This window comes from Protomyctophum bolini (assembly GCF_963924005.1).
Source record: "Protomyctophum bolini genome assembly, chromosome: 10".
NCBI lineage: Eukaryota > Metazoa > Chordata > Actinopteri > Myctophiformes > Myctophidae > Protomyctophum > Protomyctophum bolini.
Genome location: NC_137871.1, coordinates 20,831,993 through 20,857,253, shown reverse-complemented (window position 1 = coordinate 20,857,253; position 25,261 = coordinate 20,831,993). Strand labels below are relative to the sequence as shown.

At 42.4% G+C, this 25,261-nt stretch overlaps 1 protein-coding gene across 2 annotated transcripts; it reads left to right on the top strand.

The window, feature by feature from the left end:
• Positions 1-209: 209 nt before the first annotated feature.
• On the top strand, positions 210-25,261 carry LOC308322790 (putative carboxypeptidase X1). 2 transcript variants are annotated; one of them, XM_080774242.1, is made up of 15 exons: positions 210-568; positions 1,566-1,739; positions 6,860-6,969; positions 7,385-7,524; positions 8,033-8,117; positions 8,248-8,410; positions 9,106-9,194; positions 11,335-11,458; positions 17,491-17,687; positions 19,294-19,473; positions 20,196-20,393; positions 20,785-20,881; positions 22,019-22,158; positions 22,899-23,001; positions 23,727-25,261. In XM_080774242.1, exons 1-15 carry the CDS (start codon positions 214-216, stop codon positions 24,056-24,058), a joined length of 2,487 nt encoding a protein of 828 aa, XP_080630368.1. In that variant the 5' UTR covers positions 210-213; the 3' UTR covers positions 24,059-25,261. The 2 variants fall into 2 exon arrangements, with proteins under 2 accessions (XP_080630368.1, XP_080630369.1); XM_080774243.1 differs by lacking the exon at positions 1,566-1,739.

The following is a 25,261-nucleotide window of genomic DNA, read 5'->3' as shown; positions in this document are numbered from 1 at the left end:
GGACCCCCATTTGAAAATATATGCCAGGGACCCCCATAAGAAGTTTTTTTTTCCCCCGCCACGGACCCCACTCTTGGAACCACTGGTGTAGAAGTCACTTTGATGGCCGTTCCCATCAGCTTTGTAGGGGCAGAACTGCAGCGACAGGCTGGCTGCTTCTAGTTGGTTCGGTTTCAAGAGAAGTCTCTGCAGGGAACAAGTCAGTCATCCAGCATGGCAGGAGTTCTGCGCCTCTCTCTGTTCTTAACTTTATGTGCATCATTAGTACTTATTATTTCAGCCAAGTTAACTGACAAGAACGCAACTGTGACTCAACGAAGCCTTTTTAGTTCTACCACAGCAGCGGTTCCAACGAGCCTTACTTCTACACGAGAAAAGGATGAATCCACTGCTACCCACGCGCCCACAACACGATCTGCATCTACAACCACTTTCAAGCCCCAAACAACTACCAGACGACCCAGGCCCACAGCTCTGTTCCACACCGAAGATATGAATGAAGGACCTGATGATAAGACGCTGGGGAAACGTCGTTTGGGTAAAGAGGAAGAAGGGCCAATAGAATTGGGTAAGCGGTTATAATCACCAACATCCCCACCATTTCGCGGTGAAATAGGCTAGCCTAATTTATATCAACAATTTAAATTAAATGATTGTGCGACAGTGTGGTTACTGTATGTGTAGGTGTAAACGAGTGAGTGATGATTGATCCTTTCGTCTGCATGGCGACATTTCACCTATCAAACTGACGGGGCTTATCATGAATAAACTGCAGTGCATTGTGAGACACATTTTCTGTGGGTCCGTTATGCTCGCCTCGGTAGTCGTCTGAGTGAGTAGTCAAAGTAATGTGTGCGGCTGTGCACGCGCTTGAGCTGTGCGTGTGTGTTCTGTTGTCCACATTGTATCCGGTGGTATGTTGAAGTGCTTTAAAGTTATCTGATGAAAAACACCTGGTAGCCCTAGCTCCTGTCCATATAGACTAAGAGCTATGGTAGCCCTACAACTGGAAAGAGATAGGAACAGAGCTACTTGTTTGAGTGTTTATATTATTGGCTACATGCAAACAGAGCTGCTAATTTTACACACATCTAAATTCGAAGCTTTTTTCTAATTTTGTATACTATTTAAATAGTTTTGAGGAAAAATGCTGCTATTTGTCCCAAATTGATTGCTGCTATTCGCTTTAAAAAAGATTTATACCCTGTACATATAGCCTAGCATGTATATAATGAGGCAATGTGACATATCTTTACACAATGCTGTACCCCCTCCGCTCCAACTGTATACTACTTTCCCCATTTAACTGTATATTTTGACACTTGCTTTGGCAATGTCAATGTTTTCTAAGGCCAATACAGCTCCTTTGAATTGAATTGAAATTGTTTAACATTAAGCTAGCTTGAATTCATTCTAGAATTGAGTTTCTTCTACTGTGTATAGACTCTTGTCGGCTACCTAAATCAGAATTATGCATCTTAAACCCCTGCATATCAGATATTTTAAAGTCTTTAATATGATACTGAGAAAGTTATTGCCTAAATACATGCTGTGCATTTTTATAGCAAGGAGATCCGTCAGAAGCATTCGGATAGAAAAGAAGGACAGACCTGTTCCGAAGAAGCCCAAAGTCCTACTCAAGAAGCCACCCACCAAGGTTAAAGCCAAGGTTGTTAAGAAAACCAAACCTAAAGTCAAACAAAGTGTGCGCCAGTCAATATCCACGGACACAGTGACACGTATGTATGGGGATTAGCCCTGGAAGGCTATATACAGTACAGTATGCTGAGCAGACCATGGTTCCCTATGGTGTACCGTAGTTTGGTTTTACCTTTTAGAGTTATTTTACATAATATAATAACTCATGGTGTTAAACCACCAGCTTGGGGGTGCTATTTTGCCACGAGTCGGATATATAAAACCTGTGCAACATTAACATTCAAATAGTATACTATCTTAGTTATGTGTCCAAAATGCAGCCCATCTGGCACCTAAAGAAAGGTAAAACCAACCATGAAGGTTTTTCAAGAAACAGTTTATAGACCAAGGTCTGTCGATGGGATTCACCAAGTGATGTGGCTGTTCCCTTGCTATGCAAAAAGACATACTCTGTATATAGTGCAAAAGTACTGCAAAGGTAGACAAATACCTAAACAAGCAATGTACTAATTTATTTAAATGTCAATATGCGGATAACCTGCTTAATGCCTATTCCTTTTGCAAAAATGGTCAGTTTGCCAGAAAGCATATTTCAAAATATGTTTTGGTAAAACTTGAACCATTGTTGAATCATAACTACACTCCAATGCTGGGAACAGATTCAAAGCATCCCTGCTTTTCCATAGGGACGTGAGGCCTACCCCAGTGGTTCTCAACCTTTTCTTGCCGTGAATTCCCCAAAAATAACAATATTTCTTCCTTTTTTCCCTTTTTTTGAGATTATGTCTTAACGCAAACATTTAATACCATTGACAATGACTGGAAACTCACTTCACCCCACTGGGGGTCTCTCAACGCACAGGTTGAGAACCACTGGTCTAACCATTATTCAGAAATCCCTGCTCATCTCCCAACACGATCCCTCTTTCTCTCCCCCTCTGTTAATTTGTCCTTTCTCATACACTATCGGTGGTTTTCAGCCCTTTTCATATCAAGGCCAAAGCTAAAGAATATGTCCACATTTCCATGCTGTATTGATGTTGGTACCATAGGAGAGATAACAGGCAAACGATCAAAATAACAATTCTTCTACATTCTCTAATTGTGTAAACTTCTTGTAAAGTAAATAATCATTTAACGCTCTCATTGAGTTAAAGATCTATAAGAGTCCATTTGGTTACCAACTCCGAAATTGAGCTGGGGACCACCTGGAATCCCTTCAAGGACCACTGGTGGTCCTCACTGCACTACATAACACACATATATGCTGACAGAGATCGTGTAGTTTAAGGGATGGTGTTAGTTTCGTTCCTGTTTGTTTCCCTTCCGACCCTTGAACCTTATCCCCTGGAATCCAGAAGTCGACCACGATTATCTCTCAGATTCTCAAAGCAGAGGTGGGTGCGTGCGTGCGTGCGTGCGTGCGAGGGGGCTGTACCAAAGGAAGAAATGTAGTGTACAGAAGAAAGGGTCAGTGTAACTAATATATCGGCCCAGTGGGAGTTCCACTAGGATGGAGAGAGAGGTAGATCTGTAGTGACCTCCCACTGGATGTCATTTTCCTTCCTTACTAAGTAAGTATATTATTTTGTATACATATGGTATACTGTATTACCATATGATGAGCTGGCTATGTCCTTGGTCTGCCTGCATTGACTAGCAATTTGTGGCTTATTTGTAGCTCCGTTTGGAACCTCAATATCTACGCTTTATCTCTGAGATGAGGTTCCGTCCTGTGATGTCCCTGCCCACGTCGAAATGGGCTCTAGCTGGGTCGAGCCCGTCCACAAACAGTGGATTAAACGCTTTTTGCAGTATTGTTTCCAAAAAGTAAACATATCAGAACCGAGATACAGTTGATAAACTTAAGGCCGGCACGTACATTATTTTGTCTGGGGTAAAACAACTGCTTAAATCAGGCTTTAAATAAAAAAATTGTCCAGTCAACCCCCGTTCGCATGCGCACTGCTTCCGTAAGATTGCATTGGGAAAACCGGGGGAAACATGGTACTGGCTGACAAACAACCACTTTGTTTTAAGTTTATTACTGTATCTTGGTTCTGATATGTTTACTCTTTGGAAACAGTACTGCGAAAAGGGTTTGGATAGAGAGACTTACATCCATGCATTTGTTTTGTGAGAGGAAAGTCAAAGCCCCAGTGAGTGTAACTAAAGCTTCAGTCACTGACAGACACCCGTATATGCACAATAAATTATTAAAGGCTACAACAATCATCATTATGGCATAAGGTCTATTTGGACAGGCTTTGGAAAAGTTTACTTTGGCTAAAAACAAATTAGGTCGGTATCAGCAAAGCCTTGGAACCATTACTCTGGAGTGGAACTATGTTCTGAATCACAGTAGTCCAGTAATAATGTAATTTGACCTCAAACTAATTGCAAAAAAACCAAACTCAGCTGATTTTGTATCTTACATATGTCCTGAAAAACATACAAAAAGTTGCCTGAAATTGTCTGAGGGGAAAGTGTTGAAAATTGCCTGTACAGTATGACCACCATAGACATCCTATATAAGGCAAATCATTTCAAATTTTCCTTTTGCTTTAAGTAGCATGTGACATGTCAAATTAGGGTGTTTTCATGATGCTGAGTCCATTCCAAGCATTAGTTTTGCATAAAAACACTCCTTGGGCTAATAACGGCAATAGCCACTTGTGATGACGGCTATGGACAGGACATATGTAAGATACAAAATCAGCTGAGTTTGGTTTTTTTGCAATTAGTTGGAGGTTGACCCCTTTTTTCCCATATAATGCCTGCACTACAGCCAGATCAGCTGGGAGCCTAAAGGCTTAAGAGGCAAAACATTTATTGTGGTCAGCTTCCATAGAATTTGTATGGGAAACTTTGTGAACCTTTACATTAATTGCTCCTGAAATATGGCCAGATTTCGACTGAAGTCATAATAGATAAACACAAACTATATCTACAATTGCAGTCTTTTCATCATGTCTTCATTGAACACAATTAATTTAGATTTTGGGGTCTTCAGGGGATAGCAATAAAAGCAGCTGGCAGGATGAGCCAGTACGTGTTTGGAGAGACATGAGAGAGCAAATCAAGCTGAGCCTTGCAGACAATGACAGTTTTGTCTGTCCAGAAAAAATATAACGCACGTCCTCCGTTATTTGGTGCTGGGCCAAACTGTGAAAACAGAAAATCTGAATAAAGCCGGGGCTCACAACTCCCTTTTAAATGCGCCAAAGATTAACGACACAGCAGCTAAAGTTTTATCTGTTTACACACACTGGGTGTAGTGAAAACTAAGGCAAGTTGGAGGAAATCTTGCTGTATTTCTTAGTAGGCTATACAATGTACTTTGTAGGCCTATCTCTCGCTCTCTTTACCCTTAAACCTGGAACCCTAATACGTTGTTATACCTTTCAATCCGGGAACCCCTTTTTGTAACATTAGAGAAAACATTGAACATTTTGAATTAAAATCTGAATTTAGAAGGCATTTTTAGAAATTCCTCAGGTCGAGATGGGTTAACACATGACATTTTATTCATCAATGTCTCCTTCCTCTCTTCCTCTCCTTTCCCCTGTATTTACCAAAACCCGTTCTCTCTATGCTGCTTTTTCCTACTTTTGGCGTACATGCTTTGTAGAATTGATGCCTTCAGCGATTTACTAGTATGAAGGATTATCTATGTGTGTGTGACTGTGGATGTGTGAGTGCTTGCCTGCACCCAGAGTATGGCTGCAAATGTCACGTGTATGCCTAGGCACATACTTTATGTTATACTTTACTTTATGTTTTCAAAAGCACACATATATATACATATACAGATTGTGTATTCACTGCACATTTGTGTCTATGTATGTTGTGCCACCTATTTTGATAGACACTAGTTAAACTATACAGATGTACAGTATGTTGGTTACTTGTTCACATACAGTATATTAGTGTGTTATGGTACGTGTTCACATACAATATATTAGTGTGTTATGGTACTAAGATAGCATACAGCAGACATACGCTAGGTTTGATATTTACCTGGTATCCTAGTTCCTTTGCAGCACTTAATTGTTTTCTTTGCTTGACCGTTTAGCTTGTTGTTTGTTATGCTTCATGCCACTTACTCTGATAATACACCTTTCAAAGCTTGATTTACACTTGGTTGCGCATCATGTCTCACAGTCACACCAACATTGCAGATCCACAAGCTCCCAGTGCATTGTGAGTACACTATTTTGCGGCCATAGCTGAATGTTTAGAAGCCTGCCTGGGGAGCCGAAGGCCTCGGTTATCCCAGGTTCGGTTCCAGACCAGGCAGCAATGTGTCGAAATGTCTCTGCGCAAGACACTAAGGGCTCCATTTTCGTCCATGTTAAACCTCTTATCACTCAACTTCTTCTCTTTTTTTTTGAAAAACATTTTTGAATAGTTTAAATAGTTGAACTATTAAAAAAAATCAAAATAGTAAAAAAAGGCAAAGAAGTTTAGGGATAAGGGGTTTAGCATGGACCCCTAAAGACCTATTTATACTCCAGTTTTAGGTGGTTAGTTAAAACGAGAGGGATGTGTTTGGGTGAGCGGTGAGTCTCTTACCACAGCGGCGTGATGTCATGTTGTAGTTTTAGTAAAAGCAGAGGGATGTGTTTGGGTGAGCGGTGAGTCGCTTACCACAGCGGCGTGATGTCATGTTGTAGTTTTAGTAAAAGCAGAGGGATGTGTTTGGGTGAGCGGTGAGTCTCTTACCACAGCAGCTCAGTGATGTCAAGTTGTAGTTTTAGTAAAAGCAGAGGGATGTGTTTGGGTGAGCGGTGAGTCGCTTACCACAGCAGCTCAGTGATGTCATGTTGTAGTTTTAGTAAAAGCAGAGGGATGTGTTTGGGTGAGCGGTGAGTCGCTTACCACAGCAGCTCAGTGATGTCAAGTTGTAGTTTTAGTAACAACAGAGATGTGTTTGGGTGAGCGGTGAGTCTCTTACCACCGCCGCGTGATGTCAAGTTGTAGTTTTTGGTTGTCACCTTATCACCTAAAACTGCAGTATGAATAGGCCTTTAACTGATCCCCCCTCCGTGCTCCTTCTGTGGGCAGCACTGTAATTTCCCCCTGCGGGATCTCAATTGTTTTCAGTCGCCAGACTCCGACATGCAACTAGTATAAATCAGGCATAAGTCGCTCTGTGTGCAAATTCCTAAATTGTGTGATATAATGGCTTCTCCACCAGAATGCCCTCCTCTGGGTCTGGAGTCTCTGAAGGTGAAAGACAAGCAGCTGAAGGCTTCTTCCTTCCAGCGCAGGGGCCTGGGCCCCCACAGAGGTCGACTTAACATCCAGGTGACCAGCCGGGAAGTATCCAAAGGAACATAAATTGCCGTTTTTGTTGTTCATGAATATTGCAACTGAAATAAGAAATTACAGCTTTTTATAATAATAATAATAACTAGAAATGCACTCTGTCGAGGTGCCAACTTGCGACCTTATACCAAGTTGACACGTACCTTAGTTACGTCACCATCAACAGCCAATAAATAAGGGACCACCATTCATACATACCGACATACACATACCCAGCCGATCACCAAGTGTACATTAGTTACATCATCAAGAATGGTGGTCCCTGATTGGCCGACGTATATGGCCAGTTTGAATAAATTGAAAGCGCCTTGATTTATTGGCCAGGAACTGTGTATAGTGCCTCGGCGTTGTGCATTGATGTTTGTATGTGCATGCGTGTGTGTTGTCTGTGAAGTCTGGGATACATGACGGCGATATCTACGATGGAGCCTGGTGTGCTCAGTACAGAGACAAGAAGCAGTGGCTGGAAGTGGACGCCCTGAAACCCACACGCTTCACCGGGGTCATCCTGCAGGGACGCAGCTCCATCTGGAGGTCATGATGCATAATAAGATTCTAATGGGATGTAAAATGATGGACCTATATGGCCTATATCTTGCGCCACCCCTTACCCTTGCAATTTTTTACTATTCTGAAAAACCTTTTAAAATAGTTCAAATAGCCTTCTACATTCTCTAGTTGTGTAGATTCTTGTAAATTAAGTAATGCAGGTGTTTTAACAAAAATGTAACTCTTGAGAGCGTAAAATTAAACCAAATGGACCCGCAATTCATTTTATGCTATCAAGAGTTAAAGATCTATAAGGGTCCATTTGGTTACCAACTCTCCATCATTTAGCTGGGGACCACCTGGAACCTCCTCAAGCACTACTGGTGGTCCACGGACCACTGGTTGAGAACCACTGTTCTAAAGTGATTGCACTGTTTTACAATTATTTCGCTTTTTTCAGTTTTTCAGGATATTTAAAATGTTTAATTTAATTAATTTTCATGTTGTATTACAATCTTTCAAATATATTAACATGTATGTTTTCAACACTCAGCTGGGACCTAGTGCATTCTTACAAAGTCCAATTCAGTAATGATTCCTTGGTCTGGAAGCCTTGTATGAACGGGACCGAAGAGGCAGTGAGTTATCTCCATGTGTTAATATTGTGACCTATACGGTACATTTACGAACAAAATTATTAACCATAACCATATCTTATACCTTGCTAGTGCTTTGTCAAATGTTACCCATGTTGTGACAATGTTTTAGGTATTTGAGGGGAATCAGGACGCAGAGACTGCCGTGCTGGCTCAATTTAACACATCATCAATGGTGGCACGCTATATCCGTATCAACCCCCAGTCCTGGTACGAGAATGGAACAGATGGGAGCATTTGTCTCAGAGCTGAGGTGCTGGGCTGTGCCCTCCCAGGTACTGCATAGTAGCCATCATAAGGTGAGCTGCTCCACTGATGTTGTAGTGCACTGGTTCCCAAACGTATTCATGTCATTTGAAAAGATATGCCAGGGACCCCCATAAGAGAAGATATTTACGGCTTTAGTAGTGAATCCCCACCTGTTTAATTTCAAGGACCCCAAGTTTGACCTGCATTAGGCTAATGACCCCCCCCCCCCCCATTTATATTGTAAAATCAATGTTAATTTAACTCTGAGAGTGTACAAATGGAACCAAATGGACCCGTTAGCGTCTGTTTCGTTCCATTAGGACCCCACTTTGGGAACCACTGTTGTAGTGTACATTTTTACTTATATGTGTGCTGCAGGGAATGAAGCTTGTAATGAAGCTCATGTAATGTTTGCAGCAAGTTAGATACATATGTCATGTATATCTTGTCATATATCATGTCATATGAACGGTCATCAAAGAGTTTGCTTTTGAAAAAAAATGACTGCCTTTTACACAATGTCCCACTAGCATGTAATTCTAGTTTAGCAAGCTTCAAAGACACATTTGTCATCCATTATGCAACATTATTTACATATTCAGGACAGCATGTTTCTCCATAATTCATCCAGGCAGACAATAATAAACAAGTAAGTCAGGTTTGACAGCTGGGACAGAATTGTGTCAACTGTTTTCTTTCTTTTTGCACCATGATCTTTCAGATCCCAATATCTATCCCTGGCAGACTGAACCTGCTGGATCCAGAGACAAACTGGACTTCAGACACCACAACTACAAGGAGATGAGAAAGGTATAAGGGATACATTGCCACAGTGATAACGATGCAATGCTCAGTGCACACACACACACAGACGGAGTGCAAAACATACTCTCTCCCCATTCCTTCGGCCTGGTGGAGACACAGATTATAGACAGTGGACGAACGGCACACATCACACCACAACCCTATGTTTCCAAGTTAATTTACTCACTGAGCTTTCATCATTGTAGCAACTAGAAAAAGTGCCCCTCGGGGCACAGGTCTCCACCAGCTAGGGTAGGTCAGGTTGTGGCCTCCTGGTGGCTCTATAATAGGCCAATGTGAAAAGGGTGCAATATATTCCTCAGGAAGGTCCGTGAAAGATTTCACGTAAATTGCACGCTCCATTCATTATTTGAGGTTTTTTGTTAAAAACGGGCCAATCCTGCAAACTTTGAAAGTCAATGTTAGCCAATTAGGATGGAATCTGAAATATCGGACAGATCCGTCTTGAACACATGACTATAGAGACAGTGTGTAACGATTTGCGGAATTTTTGGATAGAATCTGGAGCAGTAATATCAAAACATGTGTTTTAAAAGTCGGCCTCCTGGTGGCGCTATAACAGGCTGTTCTGGAAAATTTGAGACATCGACCGGTTTAACGGTGCCGGAGATTATCTGGTAACAGACGGAAGGACGGACAGACATGCAAGGACGGAGTACAAAACATACTCTCTCCCCATGCCTTCGGCCTGGTGGAGACAATAGTATGTCTGTTTGCACTTCGCAGTGAGTCTAGAAGAATGTCTACGCCATGTGGTCAGTGCGCCCACTTTTCTGTGGTCTCAGACTCACCAGAGAACAACCTTTTATTACCACAGGGCCGCTTGGAGAGACTGTAGCGAATTTGACCACTAGACTACAGCAGGGCTTCTCCCACTACTGATAGGAGTCATGATTCTCCTGTCACTTATTTCAATCAAATTACAGCTTTTCCCTATACGGTATGTATGTATGTGTGTGTCTCTATGCACAGTACACTACAATACAGTACAGAGCACAGTACAGTACAGTGACTATAACAATACATGTACGTATAGTTGCACTGCTCATTTGAACGAACATTATTACCACACGCTACAATGGCAAATGCGGATAACAGCGAGATCGGATGCTTTGTGGGTTGGAAATACAAGCATTATTTTGAGTACTTGCGGGTAAAGGACGACAAAAACATGAGGTGAAAATGCAAATGATGTGGCGGACAGAAAGCATTGTCCACAGCCAAGAAGAGCAATGCAAATCTAAGAAAGCATCTTAAATCAGTCCATGAGGCTGCCTCACATGGACCAACAGTAACACCACAAAAAACCTTCTTTTAAATCGTTTTTTATATTATATTTTTTTTAAAGTAAAGTAACTTGAAAGTAGTTACTTTCATAATTGAATAACTAGTAAAGTAACTAGTTACTTTTTTAGATAAGTAACTATCTTCATCATACTATAATTCTGACAATGTCTGAATGTGTGTCACTGTGACTGCCGTAGCTCCTCACCGCCTGCACTTCTCACACAGGCATTGGCCATAATAATATGGAGGGCATAACGAAGCCCTTTTTTCGATTTCACACATTCATGATTAATAATGAATTTATTAATGAATTAAAAATGCGAAAACGCACCCAGGGCGCAGTACCCCCACGGCCACAGGGGGGGCAATATCTCACAACGGGTAAGGGCTAGTAACTATAACTCTTTACTTTTTAAAAGTAACTTGAACAACACTGGAAACTATAACATGCTAACCGGAGCGATGCGCTAGCCTTTTAGTGGCAAGTTCATACTTTTTCTCATGTCACCAAATCTGAGGGTCAATTCCGAGATAAACCCTGCTAAAGATTGTGGTCAGTATGGGATTCTATGGAGCACGGATTATCATTATTTTCGTCTTTTTGTGTTCTCGACCGTTCCAAGATGGTTGTCGGTGCCCGTGTCGTCGGGGCCCGTGTACAGGAGGTGTATAGTATGGTATACGTTCAAACACGGGGATGGCATAAAAGTGAGGGGTTTTCTTAACCGTGTTTAGACGTGTATGGCTCGAAATGGGTCAGTGAGGGAGAGAGAATCATCAGGATATGAACCAGTTTCAGAAGAGGTGCATTATTATGTTATCCTCCTTGTTTTCCCAGTTGATGAAGTCAGTAAACGAGGCGTGTCCAGACATTACTCGCATCTACAGCATTGGGAAGAGCCACAAGGGCCTCAAGCTGTACGTCATGGAGATCTCTGACAACCCAGGAAAACACGAGCTCGGTAAGTTAGACAGCTTTTAATTTAATAGAAGTTACACAGATTTTCTTGACTGCAAACTGCCATAATGGTTCACTAACACACAAGGAGAAAGTGACATGTTGTCAGAGTCCCCACTCCTCCGGGGGCGACTGTGGCTCAGGAGGTAGAGCAGGTCATCCAATGATCCATGGGTCGGGGGTTCGAATCCCGGCTCCTCCTGTCTACATGTCGAAGTGTCCTTGGGAAAGACACTGAACCCTAAATTGCTCCAGATGTGCTGGTTGGTACCTTGCATGGCTTCCGCCGCAATCGGTGTATCAATGTGAGTGTGAATGGGTGAATGTGATGCACTATGTAAAGTGCCGTGGATAAAGGCGCTATATAAATGCACCATTTACCATTTACCATTGGTGGTGGAAAAAGTACTCAAATGTTTAAGTAAAAGTATCAATACTGTAATTTAGAAATACTCTGTAAAAGTCCGGAATTCAAAATGTAATTGAGTAAAAGTACAAACGTATTGGCATCAAAGTGTACATGGAGTACCAAAAGTACTCGTTATTGTATTGTATTATATGTATAAAAATCTTTTGAAAATAGCAGATCTACAAGCTCACAATGTGTCACATCGCGTCCCATTGTGAGCTTGTAAATCTGCTACTTTCAAATGGCCGAAATGTATATAGGGGCTGAAGTAGTTGGTACAATATTTACCTCAGATGTAGTGGCATAGAAGTAAAAGTACTGGAAATTGTACTTAGTTGCTTTCCACCACTGCCGCTCCTTCACCAGAGTAAGCTGCCCTAATATAAGGCAGGGTTGAGAATACAATCTCATAAAGATGCACTAGATCAGGGGTGACCAATCTAGCCTGTGCAATAATAACATTTATTATGTAACTGTACGGCAGCCGCTTTCACGACTCTCTCTCTCGCAGCAGCTTGTTGTGTGTACTTAGACGACAATGCAGCAGTTAACCACCCTGCTGCGCATAAGCACCTACCACTCGGCAACCTATTAGAGCCAAGGAGGTACTCAACCATCCACAGTCTGAAAGTGAAATTGTATACGGTCTACCACACTGAAGAGGAGCTGCAGTGCTCAAATTGTTGTTCTTGTGTTCAGGATTGTTAAATGGATGCCAGCTAGTGGCAGAGTTGGCTGGCCCAGACTGCCTTCATGATCTTCAAGTGTCCCCTTTTATGCCCATAATATGGAGTTCTTTGTCAGGCATGTCCAAATATGGAGTCTGGCCCGGGCAGAGGCCCTTTTCTGGCGGTTCTGGACAACCGTGGGTCCGACGCACACTGGGCACTGCACTCCCTGTGGCGCTGTGGAATGCGTGTGTCGATTTTGATGTCGGTGGTGTGAACGGATTTCGAGTTACGTGGATTTCAGACGTACGTACATATGTACACACAGAGTCTTGGTGCATTTATAGATATACGATAGATGTCAGAGAATGTGCTGCACATTAGGCTGCCGTCAAACTACACTGATGAAGTTCATTTTTGTTTCCTCCTTGTCAGCGTTAGAACAGTGGTTCCCAAAGTGGGTTCCAGGGGGTCCCCCAGCTAAATGATAGTTTGGAAACAAATGGGCTCTTATGGGTCTGTAACTCAGAGAGTGCACACATGGAACCAAACGGACTCTTAACGGGTCCATTTGGTTCCATTTGTACACTCTCAGAGTTAAATTAACTTTGATTTTACAATATAAATTGGGCGTCCCAGGGATAGAAATGCCATTAAATTGGAATTAAATTCCTTGGCATGAAAAAGTTTGGGAACCACTGCTTTTAGAACACTTAAAGCAACCATCAACCTGTTCACTTTGATCAGATCTGACTGTGATTCACTGTCCTTACTACTATGCAACCTCCTCGCTACCCTGCTTCCCCAGGGATTCTCCTCCCATGCAGCACTTCTAATGCAGGACAGATGCAGGGTTATGAGGGGACTTCTACAATAGCTGCCACTGTATACCCCAACCCCAACCCTCAAGAAGGCATGCACAGACAGACAGACAGACAGACAGACAGTCAGGCACTGTGTTGAGCATACAGTATATCACTGCAGAGCCACACAGCCCCATGCATTTCACTCCTCACTTGCACCCAGCAGTAGATGATGTGTTTGCTTTGGCCCCTTCTAAGCCCACATGACATCCTGCCAACTCTGGCAACTGCTGAGAGAGACCTCCCCGCCAAAACACACAGTAGTAGTAGAGGCACTGCCAGCCAGGAATACCAGTGAGGCATTGAAGGTGTGCAGTGCAAAAATATAGTTGATTTTTAGTTATTTGATGTCTTATCTGAAGTGGAACTGGTTTTAAACGTTGTTTTTCACACATTTTTTGGAATCAAGTAACAGCAACAACTTGTCAGGACAACTTAAGAATTGAATTACACGTTAATGGATATAGAATTAGAAATACATTTATTTAGTTTGGTGATGATATGGGTCTGTTTTAATTACTCTGACGGAGCACCAGTGGTGTCATGCTCGTAGAACGCAGTACCACAAGGTGGTACCAAAAACAATGTGACGTGCACGCGCAGGTACAGAACGGAACGTTGCACGTGTGTGCATGCTAGAACGCGTCCCCCTGGATTCACGAGAAGACACACCTAAACTCGCATCACCAGACTTTCCAAGACGCACCAAGTACCCCCCCACTATTTTCACACCGTGTCCCATTGACAATGAATGGATGATGTTCCAAAGCATCAATCAATCAACAATTTACTTGCTGCCAGTGTAAAAAATATATAAAAGAAAAAAATATGTATATTGGACCCCACTTTGGGAACCACTGTTCTAAAGTTCCAGTGACCGAGTTGTTGAGCGTTTTCCTGACCTTGCATCTGGCAGTGGTTTCAATGAGAACACATACAGATTCCTAGTAATCGATCCCTGCTACATTTCCCTCGTTTTATACAAAAATAAATATATATATATATACCCTGAGTACATTGTATGTTTGCTGATAAGAGCGCCCCTCACTTCACATGGGTGTGATCTTTTTATTAATATTTTGAAACTATAGGACGATGCAATCCTTCAGTGTCAGTTTAACTCCATGTTGTGTCTCCGCAACATGGAGTTAAAAATGCCCCCGTCTTGCAGTATTCAGTCACGGACAGCCAGGAAACACTACAAAGAGGAATCCAATCACACATGACTGGCTAGTCTTTGCATGGCACCACATGCACCACTCAGGGGAGATACTTGGCCTCTCTACAAGGGGAATAAATTGCTTTCTTTCTAACCTCCTCCCAGTCAACTTGACCTAATTCCTTCTTTTTCTTTTCACCCTGAAGCCTGAAGTTTTCCAGAGACTTGTTTAATCTAAACAAAGCAGTGGTTCCCAAACTTTTTCATGTCAAGGAGGGGTCCTTGACATGAAAACGTTTTGTTTTCCTCAAAGCAAACAAAATGGTAGGAGCGCACACCAAGAGTTTTGGGTGGGGGACATACTTTAAAATAGAAAGGAGAGGTCGCACAGCTCGTAGTCCTGAAGCCAAAAATACTTTTTAAGTTTTTATTGTTACCAACGTTTCGACAAACAAGTTGCCTTCTTCAGGGTATTGAAAAGATATTCCAGGAACACACTTAAGAGAATATTTTTACTGCTCTAGCAGTGATTCTCAACCCGTTTAATTTCAAGGACCCCCAGTTTGACGTGCATTAGTCTACAGACCCCCAGTTAATGGCATTTCTTTCTCTGGGACCCTAATTTATATTGTAAAATCAACGCTAATTTAACACAGACCCATAAGGTTCTGCAAATTACAGACCCATAAGGGTCAGACCCATAGTTACAGACCCATAAGGGTCCATTTGGTTCCAAACTATCATTTATCTGGGGACCCCCTGGAACTCCCTCAAGGACCCCACTTTGGGAACCACTGTTCTAAAGTTCAAAGTGTGTGTGTCTACAACTTAACCAACTTGTTTTATAAAGTAGTGGCTAGCCTACTAAAGCCTACATAAACCTGGTAGGTTAATAGGAGTAGCATACTGTCTACAGTACACAAACACACATACCACTTTTATCTGACTCCAGATCAGCAGGATTCCCGGTCCAGGTCTGTTCTACGAGCGCAAACACTTTATGCAACCTAGAGGCTGCAACATTGTGAAAATGTGCGATGGAACCTAATCGCCTCCATTCTCTTGCTATATCCTGTACACTGCATTGTTCGTGTGTGTAACCTTCAGCATTTAAGCCTATGATGGTCTAGCCATATTGCAATAAGGGCTTCTATCTCTTAATTAGACCACGGGATGTCCACGGGATGTCCACGGTGGGACATCTTTATGCGTCACTGCCTAACAATGCCTTCTCCTTCCTTCTCGTGTGCCAAATACCACCTCTTTCATCCCACAATGGTACATTCACTCCCTATATGTTTAATGCGATTTTATTCACAACTGCAGTGATCCGCACTCTGCTGCGTTTTGAAACTAAGTAGAATGTGGTTCTTTGGTGCGCATTAGGATTCGATTGAGCCTTCACACCTGCCAAACGAAGCGCACTTTCCGACAATGTGCAGCAGCAGCAGGATTCGTTTTAATCGCAGTGAAGCTTTCTGGTGTGAATTTGTGTTATATAATAAATATTTTAATTTCTCTACTGAATCACCCAAAGCCCCTAGGGCATGTTTTGAATGTAGATAATTCTGTTTCCCCTTGGCTATTAGTACCAACATTTATTTTTATTTTGTATTGTGGAATTATCGGAAAAACAAATATTTCTTAAAAAGACCCCAAATATTTGATAAACATTCCCAAATCGCCGGTCTCTGAATTTAGACCCTTTTACTATTGGTACAGACATCTCTTGTTCTCACCTTGGCCTCCAGACCGTTTAGTGATCTCCAATTAGAAAACAAATATACCGGTAACTTAATGACAGCGTCACCAAGTTGTAACATAGTATTTCTACATTGGTGTATTGACACTTTTACTTCTTAAATTCCACCACTGGCTGGCACATGACTCTCTACCCAGTGGTGGAAAATAACTAGGCCTAAGTTCTTTATGTCAAATGTTAAGTATTTTTGCTTATACTCCACTACATTTCATATTGTACTTTTACTCTACTACAATTATTTGACAGCTTTAGTTACTATAGTTACTTTGTAGATTTAGATTATTATTACAAAACTTACATTAACCACTTCAGCCCTATCCACATTTAGGCAATGCGTCGCTATGCGACACATTGTGAGCTTGTGGATCTGCTATTTCCAAAAGATTATTACACATTTGAAACTTGAAATGAAACTTGAAATTCTACATACCGGTAACTCATATTAACAAAGTGTTTTTATATTGCTGTATTTATACTTTTACTTAAATGGCCACTTCACGCCTTTTGCAACAAGATCTTATTTTATTGATGCTCGGGAGACAAGAAACACTTTCCTGGGTTTTTTGTGTGTATAGGCCTAATATGTGTTTTTAGATATTTGTGATGTCATGGACACTGGTCTCACTTCCTTCCTGGACTACATGTTGTCTCAGTAAGACAGCCCTCTTCCCAGAGCCGGAAGAGGTGTCTACCTTTATATGTCTCTGCCTCTCCCCCCTGCTGAGTGCAGCAAAGCATTAGGCTATGGATATTGTAGTAATCCAGCATTGAGACATAATACTAAAATATCTGAAAATACAAATGCCCCCCATGAAAAACCCAGGAAAGTGTTTCGTGTCTCCTATCCATCCATCCAGCCATCCATCCATCTTCAACCGCTTATCCGTAGTTGGGTCGCGGGGCAACAGCTCCACCAGAGTGTTCCAGACTTCCATCTCCAGAGCAACATTAGTGACTTCCTCCTGGGGGATCCCGGTTCCAAGGCCAGTGAGTCGATGTGTTTCCTCCAGCTGCGCCTTGGTCTCCTCCCAGTGGGACGTGCCTCAAGGACCTCCCTAGGGAGACTTAACCAGATCTTGTCTCCTAAACATCATTAAAATAATATCTGGTTGCAAAAAATGTGAGTACTTTTCCCACCACTGTCTCTATACCTGGGGTTTTCACGCCCCCTGCAGGTGAGCCAGAGTTTCGCTACGTGGCCGGCATGCATGGGAACGAGGTGCTTGGCAGAGAGGTCCTTCTCAACCTGATGGAGTACATGTGTCACGAGTACCAACGAGGTGACCAGCGGGTGGTCCGGCTGGTCAAGGAGACGCGCATCCACCTGCTGCCCTCCATGAACCCCGACGGATATGAGATGGCCTTCAAAAAGGTGCCTGTTTCTTTGCTTTACAACAGTGGTTTTCAACCTTCTTAGTGGCCGGGCCACTGAGAAGGCCCTGTCACCCCAGGTTCACTTGTGTGCAGTGTTGATTTCGTCAACTAAAGCCCGACACACACCGGCTGCGTCCCCCGCGCGGCGCCACGCGGCGCACACAGCCGCCTCCATTATTTTCAATGAACCTAACGCACACCGGCTCCGTCCGCCGCGCCGCCCGGCGCGCCGATAGAACACAGTTCTATTTTCCAGGCGGCGCCGCGCCGCAGACGGTCGCAGCCGGTGTGTGGTGGGCTTGATACTACCATGAAACCTTTTTTCACTGATGAAAACTAAATTAAAATTAAGCTATGATGACTGAAACTATGACTAAATATATTGACAACTTTGTCCAAAACAAAACAAAACAAAACAAAAAGTAGTGGTGGAAAAAGTACTCAAATTGTTTTACTTATTAAGTAAAAGTATCAATACTGCAATGTAGAACTACTCTGTTACAAGTAAACGCCCAGAATTCTAAATGTCCTCAAGTAAAAGTACAAAAGTATTGGCATCAAAAAAATCTACTCATTGTGCAGAATGTCCCATTTCAAGTTTTCAAATGTATCAAAATCTTTTGAAAATAGTCGATCTACAAGCTCATTTGTCCATGTACTTACTGTATGTTCTGTATGAAAAGGTCACGTCAGTTTATGTTATTGTGAGCTCTACTGTTTGTATTATTTTCAGTTGTCTTGTGTTAATTTGTAATAGCATAATATTGGGTTGTCACTGCACCGTGCCTCAAAGAGGTTTCAATGTATGAGCCTTACTGTATACTTGGTCTATAGTCCAGTAATAATATCATTTGACCTCAATCTAATTGCAAAAAAAACAAACTCAGCTGATTTTGCATCTTCGATATATCCTGAATAACAGAAAAAAAGTTGCCTGGAATTGTCTGAGGGGAAAGTGTTGAAAATGGCCTGTACAGTATGGCCACCATTGGCCATAGTTAGCAACTTGCCCAAATGTGCTGGGCTGACATCACATTTGGACAAGTTGCTATGGCCAAATTTAGCCCAATGAGTGTTTTTGTGCAAAACTAATGCTTGGAATGGATTCAGCATCATGAAAACCCCCTAGTTTGACATGTCACATGCTACTTAAAGCATATTTCCATAGATTTCCTGTACTACTAGGAATTGATCCGTAGCTGGACCTGGCTGACGCGCTATGCTAATGCCGTACTGTTTGTTCACTGTGTATGTCGGCCTCAATAACACACACACACACAGGCAGCTCTTCATGCGTTTAACATATTTATTCCACCATTCAGTACAGCATCAGATCTGCGATTTCAGAAACAAACCATAATTAGAATAGATTACAGACAATTTGGACAATGGATATTTCAGACTGAAAACTGACAAACATTTCACTTCACAGTATTTCAAAGTGCTGGCGTACCTGCGGTCAAAGCCATTTGCCCTTCCGGGTCAATCCTCCCTCACCATACCCGTGAACTTGACTCTTATGTAAACAACAGCGCCGTACCCCAAGGTTACATAAATGCGTTTGACATTGGTGGTAATTTTGCCCTTACACCCTTATCCCCCAGGGTTCAGAGCTGGCGGGATGGGCCCAGGGACGCTACAGCTATCAGGGCATTGACATGAACCACAACTTTGCAGACATCAACTCTGTCATGTGGACGGCTATTGAGCTGGAGACGGACAGGTCCAAGCTCATTAACCACTACTTCCCCATCCCCGAGCAGTACACCTCAGAGGAGGCCTTTGTAAGTTTCAAGACACATCTTCTAAACCAGTGGTTCCCAATTTTTTTCATGTCAAGGACCCCGAATAGAGAAGATCTTTACGGCTCTAGCAGTGATTTTCAAGCCTTTTCATTTCAGGGGCCCCCCAGTTTGATCTGAATTAGGCTACGGTCCCCTATTTAATGGCATTTCTATCTCTGGGACCCCCAATTTATGTCGTAAAATCAATGTTAACTCTGAGAGTGTAACCCTGACCCTAACGGGTCCCATTAGGGGTCCATTTGTACAATATCTGAGTTACAGACCCATAAGGGTCCATTTGGTTCCAAACTATCATTTAGCTGGGGACCCCCTGGAACTCCCTCAAGGACCCCTGGGAACCACTGTTCTAAACAGTTTTTATTTTTTTATTTGTTTACTGGTTCAAAATCACATGACCTGTGTCACATATACTGTTTGTGAACAAGCTTAGGTTTTTTGTGATTAATTTGCCCTGAAAGAAACTTTAATTTCAAGTGTCGTTTCTGTCCAGAGCACATCAATTCCACAATTTCTGCTTCTAAAGACACCAACCTGTATGAATAGTTTTGCTGTTTTGTGTATCATTTAAGTCACATTTAAGACTATCTTGAGATTGAACCTTATTTATGTTCTTCAAAAAGCTTGAAACCTTGCTATCCTACATTACTGGACGAAACTGGCACCTTTTTTCTGTATCCTTGATTGACAATCTCCACCACCAGGTGGCGTCAGAGACTCGAGCCGTCATCAACTGGATGCAGAACATCCCGTTTGTGCTGAGCGCCAACCTCCACGGGGGGGAGCTGGTCGTTACCTACCCGTTTGACATGACGCGGGACTGGGCTCCGCGAGAACACACCCCCACTGCCGACGAGGGCTTCTTCCGCTGGCTCGCCACTGTCTACGCCAGCACCAATCAGGTTAATTTCCTAATGTTAATGATCATAAACATTAAACATATTTATCAAGGTGTCTGTGGGTTGTATGCATTGTTGACTGGGCTCTCCCGGGGGTCTATTCTAGTAGGTCCCCTCCAAACAAGCTCACAGCTTGTAGATGTAGATTGAATATTTTTGCAGAATAAACAGGCCTAAAAAGGTATTCATTTGTATGAATGCATTTGTTATTTTTAGTCTTAATTCATTTTTGAGGCATTTTGATCTGTTTAATATTTATAGCTGATTTCATAAAGGAATAAATAGCAACTTGGAGAGAGAAAAAAATAAATGTGTCCTTTATTAATAATCAATCTGATCTTTTAGACAGTTGGCATTCACTGTTCATTTAAAACAAATGATTTATTATCTATAGGTGATGTCCAACCCAGATCGCCGACCCTGTCACAACAAGGACTTCCTGCGATTCAATAACATCATAAATGGAGCTGACTGGCACACTGTACCTGGAAGTAAGAGAGACTTCAAGTTGTCGGTCTGTTAGAGATAGTCTGGACATATTATTCCCAAGGGGTGGACAGAGTACTCGACTCCAATACTTGAGTAAGAGTAAAAATACAACCTGGTCAAATTTACTCCACTACAAGTAAAAAGTACCTCAGGAAAATGTCACTTCAGTAAGGCCTCACTCACAACTTTACAACAGACTGATGTATGCTTGTTGTATAGTTGTATACAAAGGGTGTGATACATCTTGCCCTAATGCATTTCCAATGGGAGTCACATGGTTTGACACAACATTTGTGTTGTATGACTGGGGGGCAGTCGAAACACAGCCGAAAACCAGCTTGTAGTCCAAAATGTTGTATCAAACCATGTGACTTCCATTGGAAATGCATTGGGGTGGCCATGACACATACTGTACATCTTGCTTACATCTAGCATGCATCAATGTTGTATGCTAGATCGAAAGGTGTGAGTGAGGCCTAGGAGTAAAAAAAAGTACTCACTTCTAAATGTACTTAAGTACACTGAGTAAAAGTAAATTTCGAATTTTTCATAGCAATGAATTGCTCTTATTTTTCACATTTCATTTATAGGACCTTGTAACTCTTGTTTCAGTTCCAGTCCCTAACAGTTCCCTTAACGATTCCTATATAGATATAGATATTTATATCTATACAGTATATATATATATATACATGATAATAATAATAATAATGTATAGACTATATAATAATAAAAAAAGTACCATTGCTGTCATGGCTTTGTCACTGTTAGAGCTGGACCTTAGAGTTGTTGTGTGGAAATAATAATAAAAAAGTCCCCCCATTCTGTGTTGCCTAGAACTTGAGGTCTGAAAATAATCTGTAACATTATTAAGTACACCTTTGTGATGTCACTGAGATGTACTTCATAATGTTACTGAGTTTTCAGACCAGATATACTAACTCTGGGGGAGCCCGGGATCGAACTGGGAACCTCATGTTTCCCATCCGACTGCCCTGCCGGCCACTCTACCCCTGATCCACTGCTGCGCCCGGACATGGCTCCTGATAGTGGGGGGAGGAATTTAAACAATAACCCGGCCAATGCTGAGTGCTGAAGCCCATTGATATATACTGTATGTTGTGTTCCTTTTCTTCCAGGTATGAATGATTTCAGCTACCTACACACAAACTGCTTTGAGGTGACGGTGGAGTTGTCGTGTGATAAGTTCCCTCATGCTAGTGAGCTGCCTGTTGAATGGGAGAACAACAGAGAGTCGCTGCTCGTCTACATGGAGCAGGTACCTTTTTCCTTGGACAGTTCGTTGACTGCTAAATTGTTTTAACCCATTTAGACCTGAGACCAGATTCTACAAATTGTCTTCTAAATCATGACGGTTTTCCATTAATGCTAACTATTTCATGTAAAGGACCCGAAAAGTTATAGGTAATTGGTCGCCGACCACCATCTGATAATATGTTGTTCCAGGGACCCCCCTCCCCCAGAAGCAAAGATTTTAGTTAAAAACGTTCACTTTGAAAGAATATATATTCAAAGATTTGCACCACATTTTCACGATAAAAAAAAATAGCAGATCTACAAGCTCGTAACGCGGCACTCAGTGCCGTGCTATGATCTTGTAGATCTGTATAATATATTGCTTAAAACACCAAAAGGGGTTCCCGTCCTGAATGGGTTCATTCTTGTTCTTGAAGGACTTGCTTGCTTGTCCTAGTTGACATGCATGCCGTTCAAACAAATTCTCTTGTTATTGCAATCATTTGTAGTATGTAATGTATTTGTTGCATTTCAAAAAGGACTTCCAGGTATTATTCACTGAACACAGCAAACTGTGGTGGCTCTCCTCACTGTATAGAAAACACAAATTTTGCCCTGTATTATTTCCTATAGGTATATTTTCTTCTCACAGTTAACATGAAGAGGGCCACATGAAGCTGCTTTGTCTTACAGTTGAAAAGCAGCCACTCTGCTCAAGGACACTTACTGTAGGGTAGACACAGACATGTTTTGTGTTTGTAGGTTCACCGTGGGATTAAAGGTGTTGTTCGGGACAAAGACACAGAAGCTGGTATCGCAGACGCCATCATCAAAGTAGATGACATAGATCATCACATCAGATCAGGTACCGTCCACTGAGTGAAGCACTGAGTCAAGCCACTATGGTTGTTGTGTCTATACTTTTAGGAAGGCAGAGCCCATCAGAGGTCTGATTACTGGTGATGTGCCTGCAGAGGACTATCCAGACACACTAACAGAGAAGGTGTATGTTGTTTATCCGTGTGCCTTCTAGCACAGTGGTTCCCAAACTTTTTCATGTCAAGGACCCCCAAATTGACACTAATTAGTCTATAGACCCCATTTAATGGTATTTCTATCTCTGAGACCCCCAATTTATATTGTAAAATCAACTATAGTACTATAGTGGACAACCCACAGCACTCTAGGTTAGAATAAAATCCTTCACGGTGCAAGGCTCGAAGATACAGGATGAAATCAAGAAAATGCCAGCATATGTCCTTTTCACATGAATTTATTTAGCTCTGACGAGAGTGGACAATGTACGCGTTTCGGCCTGGTTGGCCTTCTTCAGCGTTGACAACGCTGAGGAAGGCCAACCAGGCATTTTCGTGATTTCATCCTATAGTGGAATAGAACATAATGGGATAGACTATTCAGTTTTGTATTAAGTCAAGTTGGTTACAAAGTACGTTTGTATGACAAAATAAGCCAAGCTTTAAAAGCCCTGTTCTACCTCTCATGTTCCACTTCCTCCCCATTTCTCAACCTTTGCCCCCCCCCTCTTTTGTATTTTCTTCTTCCTCCCCGACGTCTCCATTCCTCCCCCAGTGGCCGACGGCGACTACTGGCGCCTGCTGAACCCCGGAGAGTACCGAGTGACGGCTGTCGCCGAAGGCTATTATCCTTCCACCCGCACTTGCCAGGTGATGTACGACCTCCACCTCCACCCCACCCTCCACCCCACCATCTGTGACTTCCGTCTCACCAAGACGCCCAAGCAGAGGTTGAGGGAGATCCTGGCCACGGGCGGGAAGATACCTAAAGACCTGCAGCCGCTGATGCGCCGGCTGCGCAAGCTGCGCAAGCTGCGTGTCAGCGCCGAGGCCATGAACCAGAGACGAGGCACCGCCTCTGCCAGAAAGGCTCGGAGGACACGATGATAACGAGTGGAGCAGAGAAGAGGAATCGGTGCTGTGTGGAGGTGCTTTTACAACTCAGCCTTCATTTTCTTTTTAGGGAGGGTGAATTTGAAACTAGCTCAAGTTGAATTGTTTTATAAGGTTTTTTTGTGAACTTTATAGGGTTGGTGGTTCCCATTTTTTCATGTCAAGGACCCCCAAATTGACACAAATTCGCCCACGGACCCCCATTTGAAAAGATATGCCAGCCAGGGATTTTTACGACTCTAGCAGTTTAATTTCCAGGACCCCCAGTTTGACATGCATTAGTCTACGAACCCCCATTTAATGGCATTTCTATCTCTGGGACCCACAATTTATATTGTAAAATCAATGTTAATTTAACTCTGAGAGTGTACAAATGGAACCAAATGGACCCTAACAGGGTTCCATTTGTACACTCTCAGAGTTACAGACCCATAAGGGTCCATTTGGTTCCTAACTATCATTTAGCTGGGGACCCCCTGGAACTCCAAGGACCCCTGGGGGTCCCCGGACCCCACTTTGGGAACCACTGTTATAAAGAATGGAACAAAAAAGCAAAGCAGACATGTACGCCAGCACAGTGCTGTGTACTGTACACGAGACCAGCACTTTTCAATTCAATATGACCCCATAGCCTACGATTCTTAAAGTGTGAACTCAATCTGAACTCTGTGACCACTACTGTTGACAAGGACAAAGCGAGGTGCTGAATATGCATTGACCCACAACCAAAATTACCCATAATCACCTGTTACTGTAAGAAAAACATGCTATAAGATGAAACACTGAGACGTGTTCATGTTTTTGTTGCGAATGCAGTGAGCACTTACTATGAGACCTAGCAGATCATGTCTGTCTGTCTGTCTGTCTGTCTGTCCGTGTGTCACACTTTTGTGCCCATATATGGAGCTGCTTTGGGGACTCCTTATATGGTTATGGCTGAGTCATGGTGACATGAGTGTGATGGCGTGGTCCAACTTGTGCCCATATATGGAGCTGCTTTACTTAACTTAAAAAAAAAAACTTAACTTAAATATGTACGAGCTGCGTTCGCTTCCCGCGTTTGCGCGTCTTACTGGTAGTACATGACCTTGTATGTCTTTTGTATACTATACTAACTGTATTCTACAGGTCCATGTCTAAATGCTGGCATTTACATGTAAATATCGTTGCAACTTGATGAACAATAAATGATTTCCA